At 40.7% G+C, this 24,718-nt stretch overlaps 1 protein-coding gene across 1 annotated transcript; it reads right to left on the reverse strand.

Annotated features, from left to right (window-relative positions):
• Positions 1-22,717: 22,717 nt before the first annotated feature.
• LOC139454838 (iron-regulated protein FrpC-like) lies at positions 22,718-24,718 on the reverse strand. Its single transcript, XM_071236459.1, has one exon. The coding sequence runs from the start codon at positions 24,716-24,718 to the stop codon at positions 22,718-22,720; it is 2,001 nt and encodes a 666-aa protein (XP_071092560.1).

Genomic DNA, 24,718 nt, shown 5'->3' on the forward strand with positions numbered 1-24,718 from the left:
TGAAATTATAGATATGTAACTATATCTATAGTCACCGCGTTTTATACAATAACCCATGGATCAAGGAACGAATCGAAGCAAGGAATCAAGGAACGAGCACAAAAGATGTGCTCGTTTCAGACATTCGGTGGTAAAAACGTTTCTGTATGTCACAAGTTGACAAAACACTCATTGAACCGGGAACTTGATGGGAACTTAAAGCGACACGTTAGACCGTCTCTATTTTGTCTTTAGCATCCAATGAAATCTGTGTCTGCAGATCATCGAGGCTGGTTATTCTCTTGAAGTTTTACATTTATATCTTTATAAAGAGGGAGTATAGCCCAGTGTGTGTGTGTGTGTGTGTGTGTGTGTGAGTTTGGTTTAACGCCGCTATTAACAGTATTCCAGTTATATCGCGGCGTGTCAGCTTAATGTGGGAGGAAAGCCCGAAGTGATGCAGGTCTCAGACGTTTACCACTTCGGTGAGACCCACGAGCACGGGTATGGTGCTGACAAATCTAGAAACATAATCGGGGCGAGCCGGGATTCGAACCCACAATCACAGGTTTTTGGCGCGCTCAAGGGACGCAACACTGCAAAGCCGCGCCTTAGAGTGGAGTGGTCGTCGCTATCGGTGAAGCAGGACATTGTCACAAACACCTCACGTCATCACTGATTACAGTGATCCATTCAAATACTTTTCAGAATGGACTGATTATTCTCCAGCGTTGACTTTTTTAATTCGTTATCAAATATGAAAGAAACATATAATTTGAATTAAATGAAGTTAATGTAGTACATTAGCTGTTTTCCTGTTTATATTTCCAGCACATAACCTTTAAATGGTAATTCCATACACATATTCCTGGTCGTGCCCTTTCCACTGTAAATATCATACTGTCATCAGCTGGACTCTTCTATTCTTACAATATATATGTCGTAATCTGCAGGGGTTGTAGTTCAAACATGTCTCTGGGCAACGACGGTGCGAGCTGTTGAACCTTAGGCAATAACAGAGACCAGACACTTTTACTCTTAACTTGCTGGACCTTGTCCTTCATGGCGGTAGGATCATGTTTGTGGACACATTGATGTTTTAACCCGGTCTTTTCTTGTGTCATTAGTTTAAGTTGAAAGCTATTCAACAGGATAACTATAGTGGACGAAGAAAGCATTGCTGTATATTCGTAGAGAACTTCATGGACAATGCATGTAATATACATAGTTGGTTCAATGACAATACACCCTCGTGACCTGCTTTAATGTTTATTTTCAAATACACTTTGACATGCTTGTTCTTGGGGTCGACTGAGAACCTTGTCACATAAACGTGAATATTTAAAATAAGACACTGTGTCCATATCATACCAATACTCGAGGATTTCGCCAAAGTAGTAAATCTCAAAGGCGAGTTTTTCACCCATCACACCGTGTATAACTGAAATGCTGTTCAAAACTCACACATTTAACATCGTCATAATATCTGCATAGAAATGTTCATAGAAATCTGAGGCTGGTGTGGAGTTATAGAAAGATTGTCTTAGATTTGGAATTTCAAATTCACCTCCACTTGGAAGTTCAGATTCTCGTCAATTTGATCCTTGTTCTGCTGCGTTTTTTCGATGAAGTCTATCTAAAACACATAACCTAAATACAACAATAGTGTATGCAGAAAAAGTTAATCGTCTGTTACCTGTTTGCGAGATAAGACACGAAAAAGTGAAAAACACGTGCACCACGAACAACTGCAAATGCACTTGCGGGTTAGGGTATAAAATGATTGCAACGGCAAGTCAGACATCCACAGTGATAAAAAAAACACAAAAGAAATGCCACAACTCACAGTCGAACATTGGAACGAGCCTTGGGTATGTTACAGATGGGAGCCTACCACGCCCATATTGCACGAACCTTCGGTTGCTCCCGTGTTGCTGTTACCAACTTGATGCAACGTTACAGACAGACAGGGCGGACCGCTTTCAGGCCAAGAACAGGCAGACCCAGGGTGACCACGCCCCATGATGACCGGTACTTGCGTACCTTGCACCACCGAAATCGCTTCCTGACAGTGACGTCATCGGCGACAAATGCCTTAGGTCACAGAGATAGTCGACAGACAGTGCCTAGGAGACTCAGGGCTCATGGAATCAGGGCTTTTAGACCATACAGAGTACAGCTATTGAAGCGCAACATCGTCGTCTGCGATTGAGATGGGCCCGGACTGTACGACGTTGGCAACGACGTGACTGGCAGAGGGTTGTCTTCACTGACGAAAGTCGATTCTGTATGTTTAGAGCTGATGGAAGACTACGTGTTTACCGCCGAAGGGGTGAACAAACGGCGCCGTGTTGCGTGCAGGTCGTACCATATGGTTGAGGAAGTGTCATGGTGTGGGGAGGGATCTGTGGGCAGGAGAGGACACCGCTGGTTATCGTTGACGGAAACTTGACAGCTCAGCGTTACATGGATAACATTCTTCGTCCAGTTGTCCTACCATTTCTCCAACAGCAGCCACGTGGTGTCATTTATCAGCATGACAACGCTAGAGCCCATACAGCCAGAATTTTCACTAACTTCCTCGCAGCCAACAACGTCAACGCCGTGCCGTGGCCTGCACGCTCACCCGACATGTCCCCCATAGAACACCTCTTGGACTTGATGGATCGTCGTGTTCGACAACGACCACACTCTCCAGCCAACCGGCAAGAACTGATCTTGGCCCTCCAAGAAGAATGGCGTCAAATCCCACGTGACCTCATCAGACGACTGACTTTTTCTGTGCGTCGAAGAGTTTTTGCGTGTATTGAGACATTTGGTGGTCACACACGCTACTTATGACTTGTTACTGAACGTGAGCGTTTGTTTATGTACTCTGCCTATTGTCCATGATTCTGAAAGCTCGAGTTTTGTACCACACCCAACTTTGGGGGCTCTGACGTCATTCTCGGTCGCGGTATGATTGTCATTTTCAGTCTTGATTATGTTGATATATTGATCTTCTCAATACACTTTACTTCATGCATGTATGTTTTGTTGTTTTTGAGCAAGAGTGATTTAAAACTCTAGTAAAGTTTATTTTGGACGTCAGTTTATTTGTCTCTTTGTCTCCTTCGTTCTGTCACCCTGCAGCTGATCTATATAATACACAATATAATCTAAACGATCTGATACATGATTAAATGTGGTCAGCGTCACACATCAGGCTTTGCTTCCAAATCAAGCTTAGGCGTTGTGATTTTAATTAAATATTGTTCAAACCGGCATTCAAAAGAATTCACTGATTCTCTGTGTGTCAAACTTTAATTAGTTAACTTCATTCAATTGAAACTAACATCTGTCTGTTACGAAAGTACAAGTGCAAACAAATAAATGATTAATAGCATATTCTTATCTGTATCCAATTTTCCATGACATATCTACGGTGGTGTAGATTCACGCACTGGAGCTCAAAACATACAAAAGCAAGAAAAGCATTTACATCCCCACATTTGCAATAAACAATTCCATAGAGTCGCAACAGAGCAACCTCCCATACCGATGTCATCGATGATTGCATATAATAATAGCCCCAAGTGGGGCGGAAAGTCTCGTACGTCACTCTATTACCAATTGGTGCCAAGCGGCGTGTCTGCAAAGTCGCGGGACCACATTAGCTAACATTTCCCAACAGGGACGAAAGTAAGCTCACGAGCCTACAGGGATCCGTTCTCAGTTTGGAGCATCACCGATCTGTTTTCGCCGTAGGCATTTTTATTTTTTCTGAAGTAATCAGATCACCGACGAGACAGAAACAATGACGATCATTAAAAAACACTTTGCCCCCGTCGTAAACGTATTTGGTAACTTATGGGCAAAGGGGTAAGTTGGCCCTGAGATCAAACTTCTATTTTCAGACTAATAAACTGGGACTAACTAGAGAATGTCAGTTGTGAAAAACAAACGTGCGCTTGACGTTGGAAGGAATATAGATGTCACTGGTAAAACTGTTCCCAGCCTTGTTTAAGTGTGTCTAAACGTGTGCTAAATTCAATGCTCTACATCCTTCGTACGACAAATTATATGCTGTCAAACGTGCAATGGTATGAGGTGCTTTTATTTCAATATCTCTTATTTGATTTGGCATGGTGGCTTTTAGAGAATTGGACTTAATAGTCCAATTTTGTTTTGAATATTCGTAAACAAACCGATGTATATTAGTGCCCTGTTGGGAAGAGATGTTGTATCGAGAAGACATATAGTCAGGGTAGCTATTACGTAATATTGTTAACGTTGGTAATGCTATTTTTGTTGCCTGCATATTGTCCACTGTCTGATTCCGACTATATCATAACCCTGTCTTTGTGAATCAAACAGTAATATCCAGCTACAATACGGTGCTCAGTAAATGAATGAGTCTAAATGAGACAAACCAGAAGTTGATGTTATGAGCGAAGTCGCGCATCACGATGTCGTCCCAATCAATCAGCCAATAAACTGAAGTATAAGCATGGTTACCATGACCACACTGGTTTTTGAGTTTCCCATTTTCGCGTATATCAGTTTTCGGTTATTATATTAAACATATAAAGTAATGATGGCACGTATACTGTTTCCGGAGCGACCATCTGGTTTTCTTTGCTTGAGTGCCAACAATCCAAAGACAAGTTGATAAAAGTTACAAATATCCGAGTTAACCAAAGTATCCGAAGTCACGGCGGTGAGATTCTATTCATCAGCCAAAATCAGGCTTCCAACTATTTCAGACCGCCTCCGTGGTCTAGTGGTAGAGTGTCCGCCCGGAGAGCGGAAGGTCCGGGATTCGATCCCCAGCCGCGTCATACCAACAGACGTTAAAAGATGGTACTTGTTGTTACCCTGTCTGGCGCCCGCCATTTAGGGGCTAAAACAAGGACTGGTCGGCTGTCAGTATGCTGTGTCTGAGTGGGATATTCATGTTAAACTGCGGCATGGTATCTCAGTGAGCTAGCACTATAAATCGTCATCAGTCCGGACTAGTACAAGCAGCCACGCAAACACCCACACGTACATGCACGTCGCTATATAAGTGCAATAATCTTGGACGCGACGTTAAACCCAATATCACCTCACCTCACCTCCAACTATTTCAGTTTGTAAACAGCAGTAACTCTTGTCTGGAGTGTAAATAGTACGGCTAGAGTCATTTCTATGCGGTAACAGATAACGTCGCCATAATCTGCAAAGCATTGTGATGCAATATCACTCAAGCTGTATCTCTTTGGAGAGATTGCTTGATCTCACGCAAGCGATATCTCCAGTGGAAGCCACTTTTGGATCACATGTTATTGCGTTCAACAAGAAAACTTACGTTTTTTGCAGATTGTATGAGTGACGGGTGCTACCCCAAACACCTTGTATCATCACTGGACTTCAGTAAGACCGCCTCCGTGGTCTAGTGGTAGAGCGCCCGCCCGGAGAGCGGAAGGTCCGGGGTTCGATCCCCGGTCGCGTAATTCCAAAAGACGTTAAAAGATGGTACTTGTTGTTACCCTGTCTGGCGCCCGCCATTTAGGGGCTAAAACAAGGACTGGTCGGCTGTCAGTATGCTGTGTCTGAGTGGGATATTCATGTTATACTGCGGCATGGTATCTCAGTGAGCTAGCACTATAAATCGTCATCAGTCCGGACTAGTACAAGCAGCCACACACACACACACACGTGCATGCACGTCGTTATATAAGTGCAATAATCTTGGACGCGACGTTAAACCCAATTTCACCTCACCTCACCTCACCTCACCTCACCTCACCTCAGACTATTTCAGTTTGTATATAGCAGTAACTCTTGTCTGGAGTGTAAATAGTACGGCTAGAGTCATTTCTATGCGGTAACAGATAACGTCGCCGTAATTTGCAAAGCATTTTGATGCAATATCACTCAAGCTGTATCTCTTTGGAGAGATTGCTTGATCTCACGCAAGCGATATCTCCAGTGGAAGCCACTTTTGGATCACATGTTATTGCGTTCAACAAAAAACTTACGTTTTTTGCAGATTGTATGAGTGACGGGTGCTACCCCAAACACCTTGTATCATCACTGGACTTCAGTAAGACCGCCTCCGTGGTCTAGTGGTAGAGCGTCCGCCCGGGGAGCGGAAGCTCCGTGGTTCGATCCCCAGCCGCGTCATACCAACAGACGTTAAAAGATGGTACTTGTTGTTACCCTGTCTGGCGCCCGGCATGTAGGGGCTAAAACAAGGACTGGTCGGCTGTCAGTATGCTGTGTCTGAGTGGGATATTCATGTTAAACTGCGGCATGATACGGCTAGAGTCATTTCTATGCGGTAACAGATAACGTCGCAATAGTCTGCAAAGCATTATGATGCAATATCACTCAAGCTGTAACTCTTTGGAGAGATTGCTTGATCTCACCCAAGCGATATCTCCAGTGGAAGCCACTTTTGGATCACATGTTATTGCGTTCAACAAAGAAAAACACTTATGTTTTCTGCAGATTGTATGAGTGACGGGTGCTACCCCAAACACCTTGTATCATCACTGGTCTTCAGTAATCCATAAATATAATTGTCAACGCTCTTTTGTCTGTTACGCCCAATGGAATTACATATACCATAAGAAAACTGTTCGGAAAGTTGGCAGCTCATAAAATTCAAATGAACGGTATGAAACGTTAGAAAACATCAGCCACTCACATCCCATGATGCCAAAGATCTAGTTTGTCGTAAAGGAAAATACAGAGCTCTTGCTGAGCAGTGCGCCATATATGTTTTAAATGTTCACATCAATATGATTATTTAATTAGTTTTAAGTGCTTTGTCGGTATAATTTTATTGATGCCAATGCTATTCTTGCAGAAACTTGTTTCACTGACACGTTGTAAGCATAAATAGTGGTTGTTCACGTGTCGAGCGAAATATCATGTTTCTCGCATCGAGTGTCGGGAAGGAAAGGAGATATTTTCACGAGTGGCGTAGTTTCTTATTTACTGTATACTTTTTGTGTAGTTTTCTTCCGGTAAAATAAATGATTTCATTACAAATGTAAAACCTTGAAACGTGCATTCGCCCTACCTAAGTCACAGGGACGATTCACCACCCCTTGTATTTGCGACTTAAAAAGTAGTTTCGTGTTTGCAAATTCTTAAAAAAATTATACAAAAGTAAACAAATATTTATGGTCACAAAATTCTTTATCATACATTTCGATATGATTATATACAAAATCAACTGTAACAAAAAAATATTCTTGAAAACTAGGAGACCGCTGTTGGAAGCCAAAGAATACACGCTGGTCAAGTAATGAAAATGGCACTTTGCGAAACGAGGTAAATGAGACATTTAGAGTTTATAACAACAAAAAAACAATGACAATATCACTTTTCTCAACTTCAGGAAACACAGTGTTTCACACTGAAGTACATCATAAAAATTGTTATAGTATGTGGGTATAAAATATCAATACCAGCAGTAACAATTAATATCAGTGTATTTTTTACGTGTATCGTTTGTTGAAGAATGGTAATATTCTTTATGAATACAGAACTGTTCATTTTTGCGAGATTCACATCATATACAAACGAATGCTAACGATATACAAACGAATGCTAACGATATCGTATTTCTTTTCACGTTGGCGATACCTTTCAATCCAGAGACGTTTTGGCGTCATCTGCGAAGTGATTTAAGGTATTCACAATATGTTCATCACGCATAGAAACTGAGGCAATATAGCCTTCGAGGTAACTATGAAATAAAAAGTTTGAAATAATGTGTTGTTGTTTGTCATTAATGAGGCAACGCTGACATGCTCGGCCTATCGTGAACTTTGGCTATTTTATTTTTCAGACGCCCATGATAACATCGGTAGGTGTTGACAACAAAGGGATGATGCTGTCACGACATGATGGACAGAGAACACATAGGTGGAAGCCAATAGGGACATGAAGCCAATAAACAGGATAAGTGATTATTGTTTGATGAGTTCATAGTAGGCGGATGGGACGAAATAGCTATTTTCACAGTATTAAAGAATTGTTATCCATAAAATTGTGTCTATCTTGTCATCCTTCAACTTCTAAGTAATGCCTTAGATTGTTATGGACCACAATGCCACAATGGTTCCAGATGCGAGCAGGGAATCGGGCATCTTGTATACATCAGCTTATCCTGTCGACAATCGTCTATGTGCGGTGGAAGAAAAAAACACGAATCTCACGTCTGGCAATGAATAGCCTTTCATCTCTACTTTCAGCTTGAACATGATTTATTACATGGACCTCTTCTCTGTAACCTTTCAGTTTCGTTAATCTCCTTAAATCGCCAGTTCTCACTTCTTACCTGAACAGGTCGGTGAAGTTACATGGTGGTCAAAGCGTCGGCTCGTGTAATTTGACAGGAATTTTAAAATATATACTACTCAAAAGAAGTTAAAGAACACCCATTTTCTTCATATGGCTATGGTTAATCTGTCATGGCTGGTGGGAAGTGCATCAGACAGCATTCCAATTGTGGGTGTTCCTTAACTTCTTTTGAGTAGTATATATGTTCTGAGTAACCGATTTAGTTTTCTTTATTTCCTTTAGTATCTACTTCTGGAACGTGTTGATATTACTCAGAACAAACCTGATACAACACCTGAAAAGCAACATATGTTGTGTTCTTTCTGTACTCTGGAACAGCCAACTGGGGTGTGCAACACCCTACCATCTCGTCTTCTGTTTCAGTGAAGGCGAATTGGGGTGTTAGCGAAATGATGTAGGCCAATCGGTATCAAAACTATGGTTGTATATTGTGTGTTCATACAATCTGTTCTTGTTTCATCACTACATGGTTGGTTAGTCATAGATTTAGTTATGGAGTTGACTACGAGGTCAAAGAGGCTACGACCAAAATGCAAAGCTTCATCAGTGTCTTGATCTTCCAGCGTTGTCACTATCATACAACAAATTGGGACAGATCTAAATTGGCATCAGTCTTTACGTTGCAATTGAAAACCACATCTCCAGGTAATTTTTTACAAGAATACTGTTTTATATAAATTTGCGTGTCCAAAGTGAGTATCTGTAAACGTCAAGTAAAGTAATACATACTTTACCTTATACTTATCTAGTATCAACTTTTGAAAAGAAAAGTATCAACTTCGGTCACTATGTAACGGTTAGAGCCTAACAGCCGATGGTTAATCTTTTAATGCTTAGTAATGCATGTTGTGTGATAAATTTGGGGACTGTAAAGATTACACACTAGAGGCACAAGTAATTCTTTTAAAAATTGTAACATAAACTACTGAAAGAAATGTTTTAAATGAATTGTTTGCTGGACATGCTTGATGTCCTGAAAAATATGTGTAGTGAAAATATTTGTTCGGCAAAGAGAGAAAAACATTTATGTCTTGAAGCAGTTCCAGAAAATAACAAGTACTCCAGTACCTGCCTCCTCCACAAGATTAAAGGTCGGTGCCTCAGTTCTACTTTTGTCGGAAGAATTTTTCCAAGCTAATATATACAACATACATCTAAACTAAACTCGAAACACGTACGTACAAGCACTAAACTAGCAATAATTTACAAACTTTTATTCAGGCTGTTGGCCAACAACTGTTGTGTGGACCTCATTGTACGGATCTCCCGTGGACAAACATGTCACACCGGAAGCCATGGCGCTGTATAATAGCATGCTGAGGCTAGCTCGCAGTCCTGATAAGGTCATGTTCGGACACCACGAAGACACATTGACCGGCATATCCCCTGGCAACTCAAACTACCAGGTGACAAAGTATGCACACGCTTGGAAACCCTTTCGACCTTGATCGTTGAGTGGTTTAGGAAATGTGGTTACATGCATACATTTAGCAGTATAACTGTGGCGGTCTCAGATGCTAGCAGACTCGGGTGGTCCATGTGAGGAGCGAACAGTGACAGCGAACCACAGTCAAAATTGAAGAGACAGTCGACCGTACATGGTAGTCGTCGATCAGCAATAATAACTTGAGCTCGAGTGCGGTGGATATCCTGGTAAAAACCTGGTGACAGACTGATAAAAGCACAAAGAAAGCCCGGGATATTGCTCGAAATATTTGTACAAGCCACGTAATATTAACCCCCACCCCCACCAATCCGTCAAGATATATACAATGTAGGTTATGTGTGTCGGGGCAAGAGTATTGCAATTATCAAGATGAATTGCCTTGGTGATAGTTGTATATTTTGCCTTGATGATTTGGATTGTCGTAAAATGCGACTTACGGGATCGGGTGGTCAGGCTCGTCGACTTGGTTGATGCATGTCATCGATCCCAATTACGTGGATCGATGCTCATGATGTCAATCACTGGATTGTCTTGTCCAAACTCGATTATTTACAGACCGTCGTCATAAAGCGGGAATATTGCTGAGTGCGGCGTTAAACAACAAACCAAACCAAAAACATTTGTCTTGGTGATATTGGTCTATTTACCTTAGTGATCCGTGTGCGAATTTGCCTTTGTGACCTCGTTATATTTACCTTGGTGATATTGGTCTATTTACCTGGGTGATCCGTGCGCGAATTTGCCTTGGTGACCTCGTTTTATTTGCCTCGGTGATGTTGGTATATTTACCTTCGGGATATTGTGCTATTTACCTCCATGATCCGTGTGCGAATTTGTGATCACTGTACCAATTTTTCGTGGTGAGTCTGGCCTTTTTGCGTAGGTTATCTTGGTATATTTACGGTAATGGTCTGCGTCATTTTGCCTGGATGAACTCCGTTTACCCAAGTGATGTTGGTATATGTACCTCGAGAATCAGGGTCAATTTGCCTTGGTGCTTTTGAAATAATGATATTGGAGATCTGGGTCTATTTTATTGATTTTCTAAGGTTTATTTGCCTTCAGGATCTGATCATACGTGTATTCATGATTTTTGGTATATGTATATCTGTATTTGCCTTGGCAATACTTGTAACACATGACTTGATAATCTCGTTCAGTTGGTTTGATGATCTCCGATGATTCTGTATTGATAGTCTGTGGTTGATCTGCCTATGACCATATAGTTAATTTGCCTTGGTGACCTCTGATGTTATTTGCCTTGATAGCCTTATTTTGTTTGGATTGTTGCTCCCGGGTGTACTTGTCAGGGTGTTTTGATGGGCTTGTCCTTTGTGGTATGAGGGTGCAATTGCCTAGATGATTAATACAGTTTTTGCATGATTTTTTGCATGAGTGAAAGAAAGTTGCTTAACGCCGTGTTTTATCAAGATTGCGTATAAATAAACAGCCAGGCCAAAAAGAATTATACTCTCATATGACTAAACATGAAACAAGAAACGCCATTCGAGCATTATGACACCCAAGCAGCCACGTCACAGAGACTATACAACCACTGCAATATTGGCACTAAATACCACAAAGCAAAGGTTGGTTTGGCATCTTTTCTAACCTGGTCTATTCGGGTTTCTCTTCTTGAAGAGGTGTGCTAGCAGTGCCTCGATGATCAAAGGCATATTTTCATTAAATTTTTGAACGTTATGACTCATATACCAAATAATTTTTATTGGATTTAATCATTATAACAATATCTTTGAGTAACGAAATATCAAAGTAGACACTCTCTATCGAGTTGCATAACATGAAAAAATTCAATTTCAACAGCCAATCTCAGAAAGTGCAATACTGATCTTACATGTAATGAAGCAACGTTACACGCCATTCGAGCACTACGACAAACAGCCAAGTCACAGAGACTATACAACGTCTCCAATATTGGCACTATATACCACACGGCAATGGCTTGTTTAGCATTTATTCTAACCCGTGCATACTCGGGTCTCTTTTCTTTAAGATATTGGCTATCAGTGCTCGATGATCTAAGACAGATTTTATATTAAATTTGTGAACGTTTTGACTCATATGCCGAACACTTTTTATTAGATTTATAAATTATAAATACATCTTTGAGTGTTTCATGTAATATCAAAGTAGACACTCTCTATCCAATAGCTCATACAAGTCAATAAACAGACGATATGCACCTCAATGCAATATGAGACGGTAATGATGCTGACATTTCAGGAATGTAACAGAAATATATTACGAAAAACTCCGACTTCGCCGCTTCAATGCCTGTCCTCAAAAATAGCATGAGTGCCGCCAGCCAGACGACGGTTTCTTTCACTTGGAAAAGTAAGACCCTCCATAATTAGTGGGGCACGAATTAGACGTCGTGACAAATGAAGTCACCGGAAGCAGCTTGGCCGCTGGCAAGGTTGGGAAATGTCAAAAGTGAGGGACGGAACGAAACGAAATTCTATGGTGCTATTGTTACGAGGCGTCATGGTCCTCGTTTCAAATCTCAGACAATGATTACGAGTGAAAAACGAAGACCCCGATTGATACCTTGTACGAAAAAAATATTTCGGTTTTCATTTCAGTTCATGATTTAACTCGTGTTCACGAAATTACAATTTTCGAATATTTCCTGACTGTTCTTTCATATTCCATATACCCGATATGTCCTCTTACTCTAACACCTACAGTTATGCTGTTTAAATTATTAGAGTGTATTCATCATCAAATTGTGTCAAGTATGCACATTTCTCACAGGGTGACAATCACAATTAGCAAGGACAGTCATGTAGAGATTATAAGCCGAGTGTGTTTCCATGTAGTAAATATCACAATTTTTTTCCACGTTATTTTGAAAACAAACAAAGAAATACTATTGCAGTTGTCAGATATAACATGAAATATGCAATCGATTATGCTCATCAATACTGTTTATGGATTCTATATGTCGAATATCTGTCAATCATTTTCTTTGGAAATTTGTTCTTTTTTTAGAATTCCTTTCAGACGCATCATTACCCTTAACAGATCCGGACAATGTCCTCAAGGCCAGTCTTTAAAGACGACACGATAACAACACAACTAGAATGCGCCATTCAATGAGACCAATGCTAGAAGGCGTCTGGATACTTTCCTAAAAGATTCAACCTGAAGACATCTCTTTGTCATCTTCACCTTCGTGTTTAGTCACAGTTCGATAACCAGGGTTTTCTTTGTCAAAACCTCCTCTGCTCATAAGGGATCAATATTTAATTTGGATGATGAAAAATATTCTCCCTGCCTAGGGCTTTAACTATTCATATAGATTTAACGTAAGAATTCGCGTATGAATAGAATCCATATATCATTATTCTCGATTTCGTCAAAGTGTATTCTTGGCAAAAGCTAACGGATATTTGCTAAAACAGTATGGATGTTGTTTACGAACAAAACAGAATTTGAAGTTTATATGTTAATCTAATCGACATTAATCCACTTTTTGCCACGTGCCCTATGAAACATAAGTTAGCATTGACAGTTAAAAGGTGTTTGCAAAGTTAACACTAAAGGAAAGAGACATCTATTTTCTTAGATTCTATATTCAGATTCAGAATTTCGCAATGGCACAGTCTTCTGAGTAATTCTGAGGACACAAGCTGGCTTGTTATGAGGAAGATAGGTTGACCTATGGATTTCAACTTCTTTATCTTTAAATGCGGCGTTTTGTTTCAGATGCAAGTATCTTTACCAAGCAAGCCAGATGTTCCAGCTGGATCATGTACATGTGACATTATACAGCTGAGAGTCTTACTTCATATGTTAACGTGTCTGTCTGTTTGGCGCGGCACTCAGCAACATTACAGCTATATTTTGTAAATAATCTAATCTCGACCAGACATTCCTGTGATGGACATCATGAGCATCGACCCATGCCGTCGGAGTTCCATCAAGCACGTCCCAGAGCCTGACCATAGTTTCCTTTTAGTCGCCTCTTACGACAAGTTGCTGAATACAAATTCTAACCCTTTTTACGTGTTTACGTTATACTGATCAGCAGAAGATGCTGGGGGCCTCGCTCACATATGTTTGATTTTATTAGCTCTGTTTGGCGCGGTGACAAATCAAGATGTACGGCTTCGTTATCCAAACAGCATTGATGGCAGAGCCAATTATGTCGACTTTACAAGTTCATTAGCGAGGAAATAAATGCTTCCAGCATATTGACATCTGCGCTGTATTAACAGGTATTAACTCTGTCCTTAAAGAAGCAAGTTTATGTTAACAAGATCTGTTATATTCGCTTGATTCCCATTGTTATCTTGACGAACATTATCGACCGGCACAAATATACGTAATCAATATTCTACATAACCACAGGTTTCAAGTAGAGACACATGATAAAGTAGTATCAAGGCTAATTAAGCTCCAGTTACAAGACGCTATTTCTCTCATTAAGCTCTGCAACTGTTCAGGTTTCAACTTCAAATTAAATCCAGTATGTACCTAAACGCATATGGCATATCTAAGATGGTCATGAAAGGCATCAGACCATTACTGTAAATAGTCATGTTCCCATGTCTAATCATCCTGAGGACTTGTTCTCATTATGTTCTCGTGTAGATGGCCGGAATCGTACGAAGGAGATTTCTTAAGATTATGAAAAATGGATTTGTCTCTTTTATGTTAACGAGAAACAGTTTAAACTCCCCAACTTTGCTAACCCGGTAGAGATAAGATAGACACAATTTTATGGATAACAACCATTTATAATACTGTGAAAAGCGACGTTTCGGTATTGATCCTTATACCGTTGTCAAGCAAGACTGAATGAGGGTACTTACTTACTTACTTACTTACTTTGGAGATTTAACGTGCGCTTTCCGACTGATGCGTATTTCGCACACGGGCCCGGCCAGGCCATTTAATGTGTTTCCGAAAGGGGCGAAGGTGGTCTGTGCAACCCAAGAGGGGGCTTTAGGGGTTGCTTATATATAATTTGGGAATTTGAGATTTGGAATAGATGCCGATGGGGTTGGGGAGGAGATCTAAGGGAGCTGGGTATGGTGCTGAAAGAGGGACATAGTACAGAATATATATAGTAGGTGGAGGATTAACAGTAGAGGATTAGCAGTAACAGCAATTGCATACATGAGTGGGATAACATCGGTAGGTGTTGACAACAAAGGGACGATGCTGTCACGACATGATGGACAGAGAACACATAGGTGGAAGCCAATAGGGACATGAAGCCAATAAACAGGAATAGTGATTATTGTTTGATGAGTTCATAGTAGGCGGATGGGATGAAATAGCTATTTTCACAGTATTAAAGAAGTTGTTATCCATAAAATTGTGTCCATCTTGCCATCCTTCAACTTCTACGTAATGCCTATCAAACAATTTATCCGGTAGAGATACCTGGACAGAATGTGCCCCCAGCGCCAACGTCTTAGCTTCAGAGCCTCTTCATGAGGATCAGGTGGACACAATGTCTGATGTTGCAGAGTGTTTGCCATCATGCCCCTTCGGGGTGGTTTGTTGACAGACCCCAAGGCAACCCAATGTGACGTAACATTCATGTACAGTACTCATCTGTTTAGTGACCTCGTGATGACGTTGACGCCTCGGTTAATGGTGAAAGTGTTTCAAGCCGGAAGATTTAGCCAACTGTAAACCTTATTTCTATTTTGCTGTCTATTAACAAAGGGTCATTTCCATTCATATGAAGGGGCAAGGGTGAAAGAGTACATAGTTGCTTCCCTTGGCTGGCCAGACTATCGTGATATCGATTTTGATGAAACCCACTAAAACGGGAACGATACTGCGATTCATAATCATCATCAGGACGAATATGGGATTCGAACCCATGATCATCTGGCAGCCCACGAAAAGCAACTATTTACTATGTGACATATTTCAGTCACTCTCATTGAGTATTAAAATCTTTGCTCCATGCTGATTAGCTATTTCATGCTGACTGTTCTATTGTTGTCGTTGCTTGCATTGACGCTCATTGCACTGTTACGTCATATTAACCATTGCTTCAAATAATCGCAGAGGGTCATGGCGGTATGAGTGAGGTCTTCCCAATAATTGGCGGACTGAGCTGATGACCTTCCGATCTGGAAACCGACATTTTTCCAAATATTTTTTTTAAAAAATACTCGGATACATGTCCTACACGGAGTCGCCAAATAAACTGTCCTTGACTAAATAATGTTTGAAAGTCACTCGCGAGGCTCGGTGCCACAAAATCATTTCGTAATTACTCTTAAATCCTACGTTATTCTCTGATTGGGCCACCTTTATAATAATACTTACATTGATGACCACTTTGGCTGCTTCTGATATCAGTGGATTGCTGGTCCTAGTGACATGGGTGAGCAATACTCAGCTTATGATGGTCCTAATCCAGATGAAATTCTGCCCACGTACTATATCCCTGATTAGCTGCTTTCTACAGCCACCCACTCACATGATGTGAGGTGAGGTGAAATTGGGTCTTAACGTAGCGTCCATGATTATTGTACTTATATAGCGACGTGCATGCACGTGTGTGTGTGGCTGCTTGTACTAGTCCGGACTGATGCCGAATTTATAGGGCTAGCACACTGATATACCATGCCGCAGTTTAACATGAATATCCCACTGAGACACAGTATACTGACTCCGAGCCGACCAGTCCTTGTTTTAGCCCCTCAATGCCGAGCGCACATGTGAGACACCAATGCTATATGTTACTGGTATGAAAGTGTTACGTGTACTCTCATTTCATATACATGGTAAATGAGACTGGAAAAATGCTGAGGTCCATTATACGATTATACGATAAGTATGTGTTTATGAATGGTCAATACCAGACTGTCGCAGAAAGGTGAGCGTGTCCTGCCCCACCTGTGGTACCTGTCTCAAACGGAGCAAAGGCAAGTCAATGTTGACCTGGAAAAAAACACGGGAACATATGGTTCGAGTCAAAATAGAGAACTCAAACATCTTATGAGCAAGCGTCATTTGACGTTCTTTGATATTTTCGAAGAACGAACATGTTCGACTATATCTAAAAAATGTTGAAATGTAGACACAAAAGGCTGGAGTGATTAAACATGCGATTATAACAGTCGTTATACGTAAATGTGCAATAACACAGCAGCGGGATAAAGTATAAACACGTGTAATGTTATACATCTGTTTCTCGGTAGGGAGGAAGTGTGCGATAAATACATGTACTCTCAAGTCGTGAGAGACAGACAGGTTTGATTCATGCATCCCTGGCACCATACCCCTAACGGTGTCGGGTGGTCAGACACGCTGACATGCTTGATGCATGTTATCGTATCCCAAGTGTGTGGACCGATGCTCATGATGTCAATCACTGGATTGTCTGGTCCAGATTGTTTACAGGCCGACGTCATATTGCTGGAATATTTCTGAGTGCGGCGTTAAACAACAAACAACCACACAACAAACAGTGCTAATATCACCTCTTCGGCTCCGATCAGACTTACACATCAATGTATAATATATTCAAACATGTGCCATACCGAAATATAAAGATATACAAAGTCTGGTTATCATTATTCATAAAGTCCCAATAATGGCAGGGGCTGAGACGGTGTGTTGGAAAATGTTTCAATTCTTATCCACAGGTTCCCTACAACGGGAAGAGTCGGCGACAGCTTAATAACTACCACAGCGTCCGTTAACCAAATCATGCTCTCTTGTTTCCGTTTAAGAAATCTTCAAAGTCGCCAGCGAGGAAATATACGTGAAACGTTCAGCGTGGAAATCCTTGGTTAATATACTTGACGTACTAGCAAATATGACTCGCGCAGTGACAGAATTCGATCGGTCGTTCCAGCTGCCTTTTAAACAACTACCACAGCGATCGTCCGTTACATGGAAATAAGCCTGCTTCATGATGATCGATAGGGATTACAGTTGTGACATAAGACATGCATTACGTACAAATCTATGTCTGTAGTTTACCGATATGGCCCCGCCACAGTCTGGCAGCTTCGACAAACGTGTCCTACGCTGTATAATTACTGTCATGGGTGAATGAAGCAATTAGCGCATACCGTCGGGCCAGACTAGAGGTTGCTGATCGCGATTAGAAAACTGACATTGTATAACATTGTATCATTCAGTTTGGAAGCCCGAACCTTGCTGTGAACCATTCGATCATGACGTCAGTTGCATGCAGAGTTTGTTTAAGAACAAAACACTGTAATAATTGAATAATTAGCAGGAAGAATATGAAGTGATGTCGGTATAAAATCTTTCAGACCATCTCTTGCACGTTAAGGAACTCGCGAAAATGGCTCGAGGACACTATCTAAATTCTGACACATGAATATTGCTAAACCTGGTATGAATCATTGTCTATGACAAATGATATTATGCCAGGATGAATTATGAGTTCATTGTATTAAACCCTGCAAAGAAACAGTACACTGTTTGAAATTTTCTACGTGATTAAAAAAACTTGATATCTAAAGTTGTATTCCAGTAGTGCCTGGTTTGTCCTATCGATATTTTTTCTTCTTACATAGATATCTTACAATTCACTTCGAGTCAAACGTTAGTATTTGTAAACATGTATGTACGCAACATATTACATTGTATATATATTCATTGTGACAAATATTATGTCCGATGCAATTCCATATTTTGACGTGTACCTCGAGTGTTCCCTTGTTTTCTTCAGGTAAATAATTGTCTTGCCTTTGCATGTGTTTGTGGTCGGTGGCACCCGTGGGGCAGGATACCTATCGCTCACCTTTTCGCAAACACCTAGTATCCTTATTCTTTGGTAGGGACTCATAAACACATACCTATGACATAGTCGGAATCGTATAATTGACTAGCAGAGATTTCTTATGATTATTGAAAGGGTGTTGACGGTTTATGTAGCAAGGCGACAATGCTTGTCGTAAGAGGCGACTAACGGGATCGGGTGGTAAGGCTCGCTGACTTGTTGGTGCATGTCATCGTATCCCAATTGCGAGGATCGATGCTCAAGATGTCAATCACTGGATTGTCTGGTCAATACTTAATTATTTACAGACCGCCTTCATATTGCTGGAATATTGCTGAGTGCGGTGTCAAACAACAAACAAACAAACAAATACAGTCAGCTGGCAGTAACTGTCGAACATTGGTCATTGATGGAGGACCGCCTCCGTGGTCAAGTGGATAGAGACAGCATCTTCCCGGAGAGTGGAAGGTCGTAGGTTCGAATCCCGGATGCCTCATACCAAAAGACGTTAAAAGATGTCACTTGTTATTACATTGCCGTGAGCTCTGCATCAAGGGGATAAAACAAAGACTGTTCAGGTCCGAGGTCATGTAATAGGCGAAGACAATCGGTAATTCGTGGTCTCTAGTGGCTTATTCTCTTCGTTATTTACTGACATACTCGCTGACTTGGATGATGCAAGCCATCGTATCAAAATTGCGTTGAACGATGCTCATGGTATTAATCACTGGATTGTCTGGTCCAAACTCGATTGTTTACAGACCGCCATCATATAGCTGGAATATTGCTGAGTGCGGCGTTTAACAACAAACCAACCAACCAATCTTTCCTAGGAATTTATTATCGCTCCGAACATGCTTGTATATCCATATCGCCGAAAACATGGCTGGAAATCGTTTGGCACTATGTGATCAATTGGGCGGTTCACTCAAAAATCGTATTCATTTTCCGTTTCTAAAACTACTTCGCCAAAGATTCGCACAATACAATTTTATCACTATTTACCACCAGTTACTTTCGGATAACAGCATGCATGATTCGGTGTAACATAGTTATGACATGGGCTTTCATATAACAGATTATTAATACGTCAACTATGACAAAACTAATATACTCTATGGTTGTTAGTTTTTTTATGGAAACTCGACACGATGGTTAATGCCACACTGATTTAATCAAATGTAACAGTAATATCCCCCCATGTCGCCAGCAGGCTGGAAAGAGTATGGACATGACACCATAATCAGAAAGGACGGAATTACACGCTTTGAAAAGGACATCTAAATACGATAGCCTTTGGCGACAACGACGGTTATGTAAAAAAGAGTTAAGACCATATTGTATCAAATTCTCTTTGACATCCCAGCACGTAATACTACTTTCAGATGATACATTTTTTTGTCATATGCATGTTATTTAAGATGTGTAAAGAGAAATGACCCATTAAAATCTTCGTCTTACATTCTTCAAAAATTAGTGTCAACGTTCGTTCGTGTAATTGGTCTCTTAACGATTAGCACAGTACGTCATGACTACACCATATCATTCAGTCATCGTCACTATTATGTTTCTAGGTTTATCAGCACCATACACGTGCTCGTGGGTTTCACCGAAGTGGTAAACGACCTGTATCACTTCGGGCTTTCCTCCCACATTAAGCTGACACGCCGTGATATGACTGGAATACAGTTAAAAGCGGCGTTAAACCAAACTCACTCACTCACTCACTCACTCATCGTCACTACGTTTTAAGATGTACATTACGTGTCGTACAAGTATGCAATATAAACAATGTGAACAAATCAACAATATAGATTCTAGGATAGTGACGAAGATCAAATATTTGTTTGACCGTCTTATTTCGGATCTTAATATTGAAAAAAAGGTATCAAATAGGCTTTATGTCTTCCATTTACACTTTAAAATAGTTACAACAGAAAAATGAAAGGGTTCAAAGCTATAAAATATCTGCATACAACAATGAATACAAAACTTGACTATTTAATCAAAGTGGGGATTCGGGGTTTTAATACATCTAGGTCCAAAGTACATGTATGCTTATCGTAATAGGCGAATACATGAAATTGATCATAACATCAACGACTGACTTGTCTGGTGCAATGAGCTTTAATTTACTGGCGGCAGTGATATAGCTAGAATATTGCTGACCCCCGCATAAATATACGATTCTGATAAGACATTTAGAGGTTTCAAAGCACGATAACCAACTCTAGATGAGAAAAGCTGCTATGACGGATAAATGACGGATAAATATACTCAAAAGCAAAAGTTACTGTTACACACAAACAACAGAATCTATGTTAAACTTTCACTTTTACTGCCGCGATGAAATGTTATTACATGGAAAGACATTCATTGAGGTTGAAATTTGGTACCTTTGTATTTCCGTCCGTGGCGTTTCATGTTGTACAACAATCAGAGGCGAGGCGCCATTTTAATTGTTTCGTGTAGAACTGAACCTTGCAAGGCTTGCTATTTACTTTATTTCGAGGGGTAGAGAAGAATACATCATATTGGCTTACGAATGTTTGTGCTACATACTTTCAATGACTATCGGGGCGGTCGGGTAGTCTAGTGGTTAAAGCGTTCGCTCGTCACGCCGAAGACCCGGGTTCGATTCCCGACATGGGTACAATGTGTGAAACCCATTTTTGGTGTCCAACGCTGTGATATTGCTGCAATATTGCTAAAAGCGGGGTAAAACCATACTCACTCACTCACTTCAATTTCTATCACAGCAACCTGTCAACATTATTATGTTTAAAGGCTATTATCGGTGTTTCCTTAATTTAAATCGACAGCCAACTCGAAATACTGGACGCATCCCATGTTGCTTCACACACTATCTCTACCTGCACGAAAGGGTTCGCGTTTGAATTTACCATGGTAGAATGAACATAAACTCTAAGACTGGACTCACTCTCGGTTCTTTAACCAATTTAGCTCAGTCAAACTACATGAAATCTTGCTCCACATTGAAAACAAGTTATATTTATCTCCTAAACAACCAAACATACAAACATATCATGTGAAATATAACAAAGCGTAATCAGAAATCATAGACAATGCCAAATTCTTTATACTTGTGATCTTTCTGTTGATACTTTGACCTATCACGATCTCATTTCGTTGAAGTTCCAAAGGTTTATATTTACCATTACCTTTGTTCATTGGTTTCTTTGGCATTCCAGCGACAGGTGACACGTTCATTTATTTTTATTTTCTAAACTTTATTTCTCGTACATTTCCGAAAAGACGAATCTACAGTCAACTAAATGAATTCAACTGGAAAGGGAGTTATTGATTATATGGAATATATCCACAATAAAAGCGACAATAAAAACGTTCCAGAGCCACTAGAGATCTCTACTAGCAGCAAAGTCGATTCTTCGATTCCGCCTGTATCATGAGCATGTGGGGCACTATCAAATAGTGATGATACCAGGCACCCGTCACAAACACCTGCAACGGCAAGTCAATTGTTCACCTGAAGAAACACTTTAACATATGGTTCAAGTAAAAAAATAATTGCATCGGACATCAGTTTTGTCACTCATGCGTCATGTGTTGGAATTTGCCCTGCATGTCTACCATAAAACATGTCTTTCTCCACGTGTCTAGGGTAAGACACATTTGACTAACTATATGCATTACTATCGTGTTTCAAATTGTTACCAGTTTTTAGATTTAAAATATTTCTATTTAACAGTGATATTCGGTTTTTACAGAACGGAAACATCCTTCGCAAAGCCATGTTCATGACGGTGACATTATAAAGCTGTCATTTGTGGATTGTGATGTCCCTTATAGGACTACACACTATCACTATATACGCTGAACTTACTTGCCATCGTCATAGCGCAACATACGATCGTTACAAACGGAAAGAACCACGCCATGGTTATACACGTCGAGATCCACACAACCGTTATGCAAGTAGAGTTCCGGACCACCGTTATACATGCATAACTCCACACCATCGTTATACACGAGGAGATCCACACCATCGTTATACACGGGGAGATCCACACAACCGTTATGCAAGTAGAGTTCCGGACCACCGTTATACATGCATAACTCCACACCATCGTTATACACGAGGAGATCCACACCATCTTTTTTCACGTAGAGACCCACAGCATCGTTATACACGAGGAGATCCACACCATCGTTTTTCACGTAGAGATCCACACCATCGTTATACACGTAGAGATCCACTCATCGTTATACACGTAGAGATCCACACCATCGTTTTTCACGTAGAGATCCACACCATCGTTTTTCACGTAGAGATCCACACCATCGTTATACACGGGGAGATCCACACCATCGTATTTCAAGTAGAGATCCACACCATCGTTATAAACGTAGAGATCCACACCATCGTTATACATGCATAGCCATACACCATTGTCATACATGTAGAGATCCACACCATCGTTTTTCACGTAGAGATCCACACCATCGTTATACACGGGGAGATCCACACCATCGTATTTCAAGCAGAGATCCACACCATCGTTATACACGTAGAGATCCACACCATCGTTATACATGCATAGCCATACACCATTGTCATACATGTAGAGATCCACACCATCGTTTTTCACGTAGAGATCCACACCATCGTTATACACGTAGAGCTCCACACCATCGTTATACACGTAGAGATCAACACCATCGTTATACATGCATAGCCATACACCATTGTCATACACGTAGAGATCCACACCATCGTTTTTCACGTAGAGATCCACACCATCGTTATACACGTAGAGCTCCACACCATCGTTATACACGTAGAGATCCAGACCTTCGTTATACATGCATAGCCATACACCATTGTCATACATGTAGAGATCCACACCATTGTTTTTCACGTAGTGGTCAATGCCATCGTCATACACGTAGTGATCTTTACCATCGTCATACACGTAGTGATCAATGCCATCGTTATACACGTAGTGATCAATGCCATCGTTATAAACGTAGTGATCATTACCGTCGTCATACACGTAGTGGTCAATGCCATCGTCATACACGTAGTGATCTTTGCCATCGTCATACACGTAGTGATCAATGCCATCGTTATACACGTAGTGATCATTACCGTCGTCATACACGTAGTGGTCAATGCCATCGTCATACACGTAGGTATCATTACCATCGTCATACACGTAGTGATCAATGCCATCGTCATACACGTAGTGATCTTTACCATCGTTATACACGTGGAGATCCAGACCTCCGTTATACATGCATAGCCATACACCATTGTCATACATGTAGAGATCAACACCATTGTTTTTCACGTAGTGATCAATGCCATCGTTATACACGTAGTGATCATTACCGTCGTCATACACGTAGTGGTCAATACCATCGTCATACACGTAGTGATCTTTGCCATCGTCATACACGTAGTGATCAATACCATCGTCATACATGTAGCGATCAATGCCATCGTTATACACATAGTGATCAATGCCATCGTCATACACGTAGTGATCTTTACCATCGTCATACACGTAGTGATCATTACCATCGTCATACACGTAGTGATCAATGCCATCGTAATACACGTAGTGATCAATGCCATCGTAATACACGTAGTGATCAATACCATCGTAATACACGTAGTGATCAATGCCATCGTTATACACGTAGTGATCAATGCCATCGTAATACACGTAGTGATCAATGCCATCGTTATACACGTAGTGATAAATGCCATCGTTATACACGTAGTGATCACTACCATCGTCATACACGTAGTGATCAATGCCATCGTTATACACGTAGTGATCAATGCCATCGTTATACACGTAGTGATCAATGCCATCGTTATACACGTAGTGATCACTACCATCGTCATACACGTAGTGATCAATGCCATCGTTATACACATAGTGATCAATGCCATCGTCATACACGTAGTGATCTTTACCATCGTCATACACGTAGTGATCATTACCATCGTCATACACGTGGTGATCAATGCCATCGTAATACACATAGTGATCAATGCCATCGTTATACACATAGTGATCAATGCCATCGTAATACACGTAGTGATCAATGCCATCGTTATACACGTAGTGATCAATACCATCGTAATACACGTAGAGATCCACGCCATCGTTATACACGTAGATATCCACACCATCGTTATACAT

This window comes from Haliotis cracherodii, unplaced genomic scaffold (genome assembly GCF_022045235.1).
Source record: "Haliotis cracherodii isolate W230 unplaced genomic scaffold, xgHalCrac1.p SCAF_11, whole genome shotgun sequence".
In the NCBI taxonomy this organism is placed as follows: domain Eukaryota; kingdom Metazoa; phylum Mollusca; class Gastropoda; order Lepetellida; family Haliotidae; genus Haliotis; species Haliotis cracherodii.

Coding starts and splice junctions, on each gene's coding strand:
- LOC139454838 (XM_071236459.1), bottom strand. CDS start 24,718: ATGTATAACGATGGTGTGGATATCTACGTGTATAACGATGGCGTGGAT.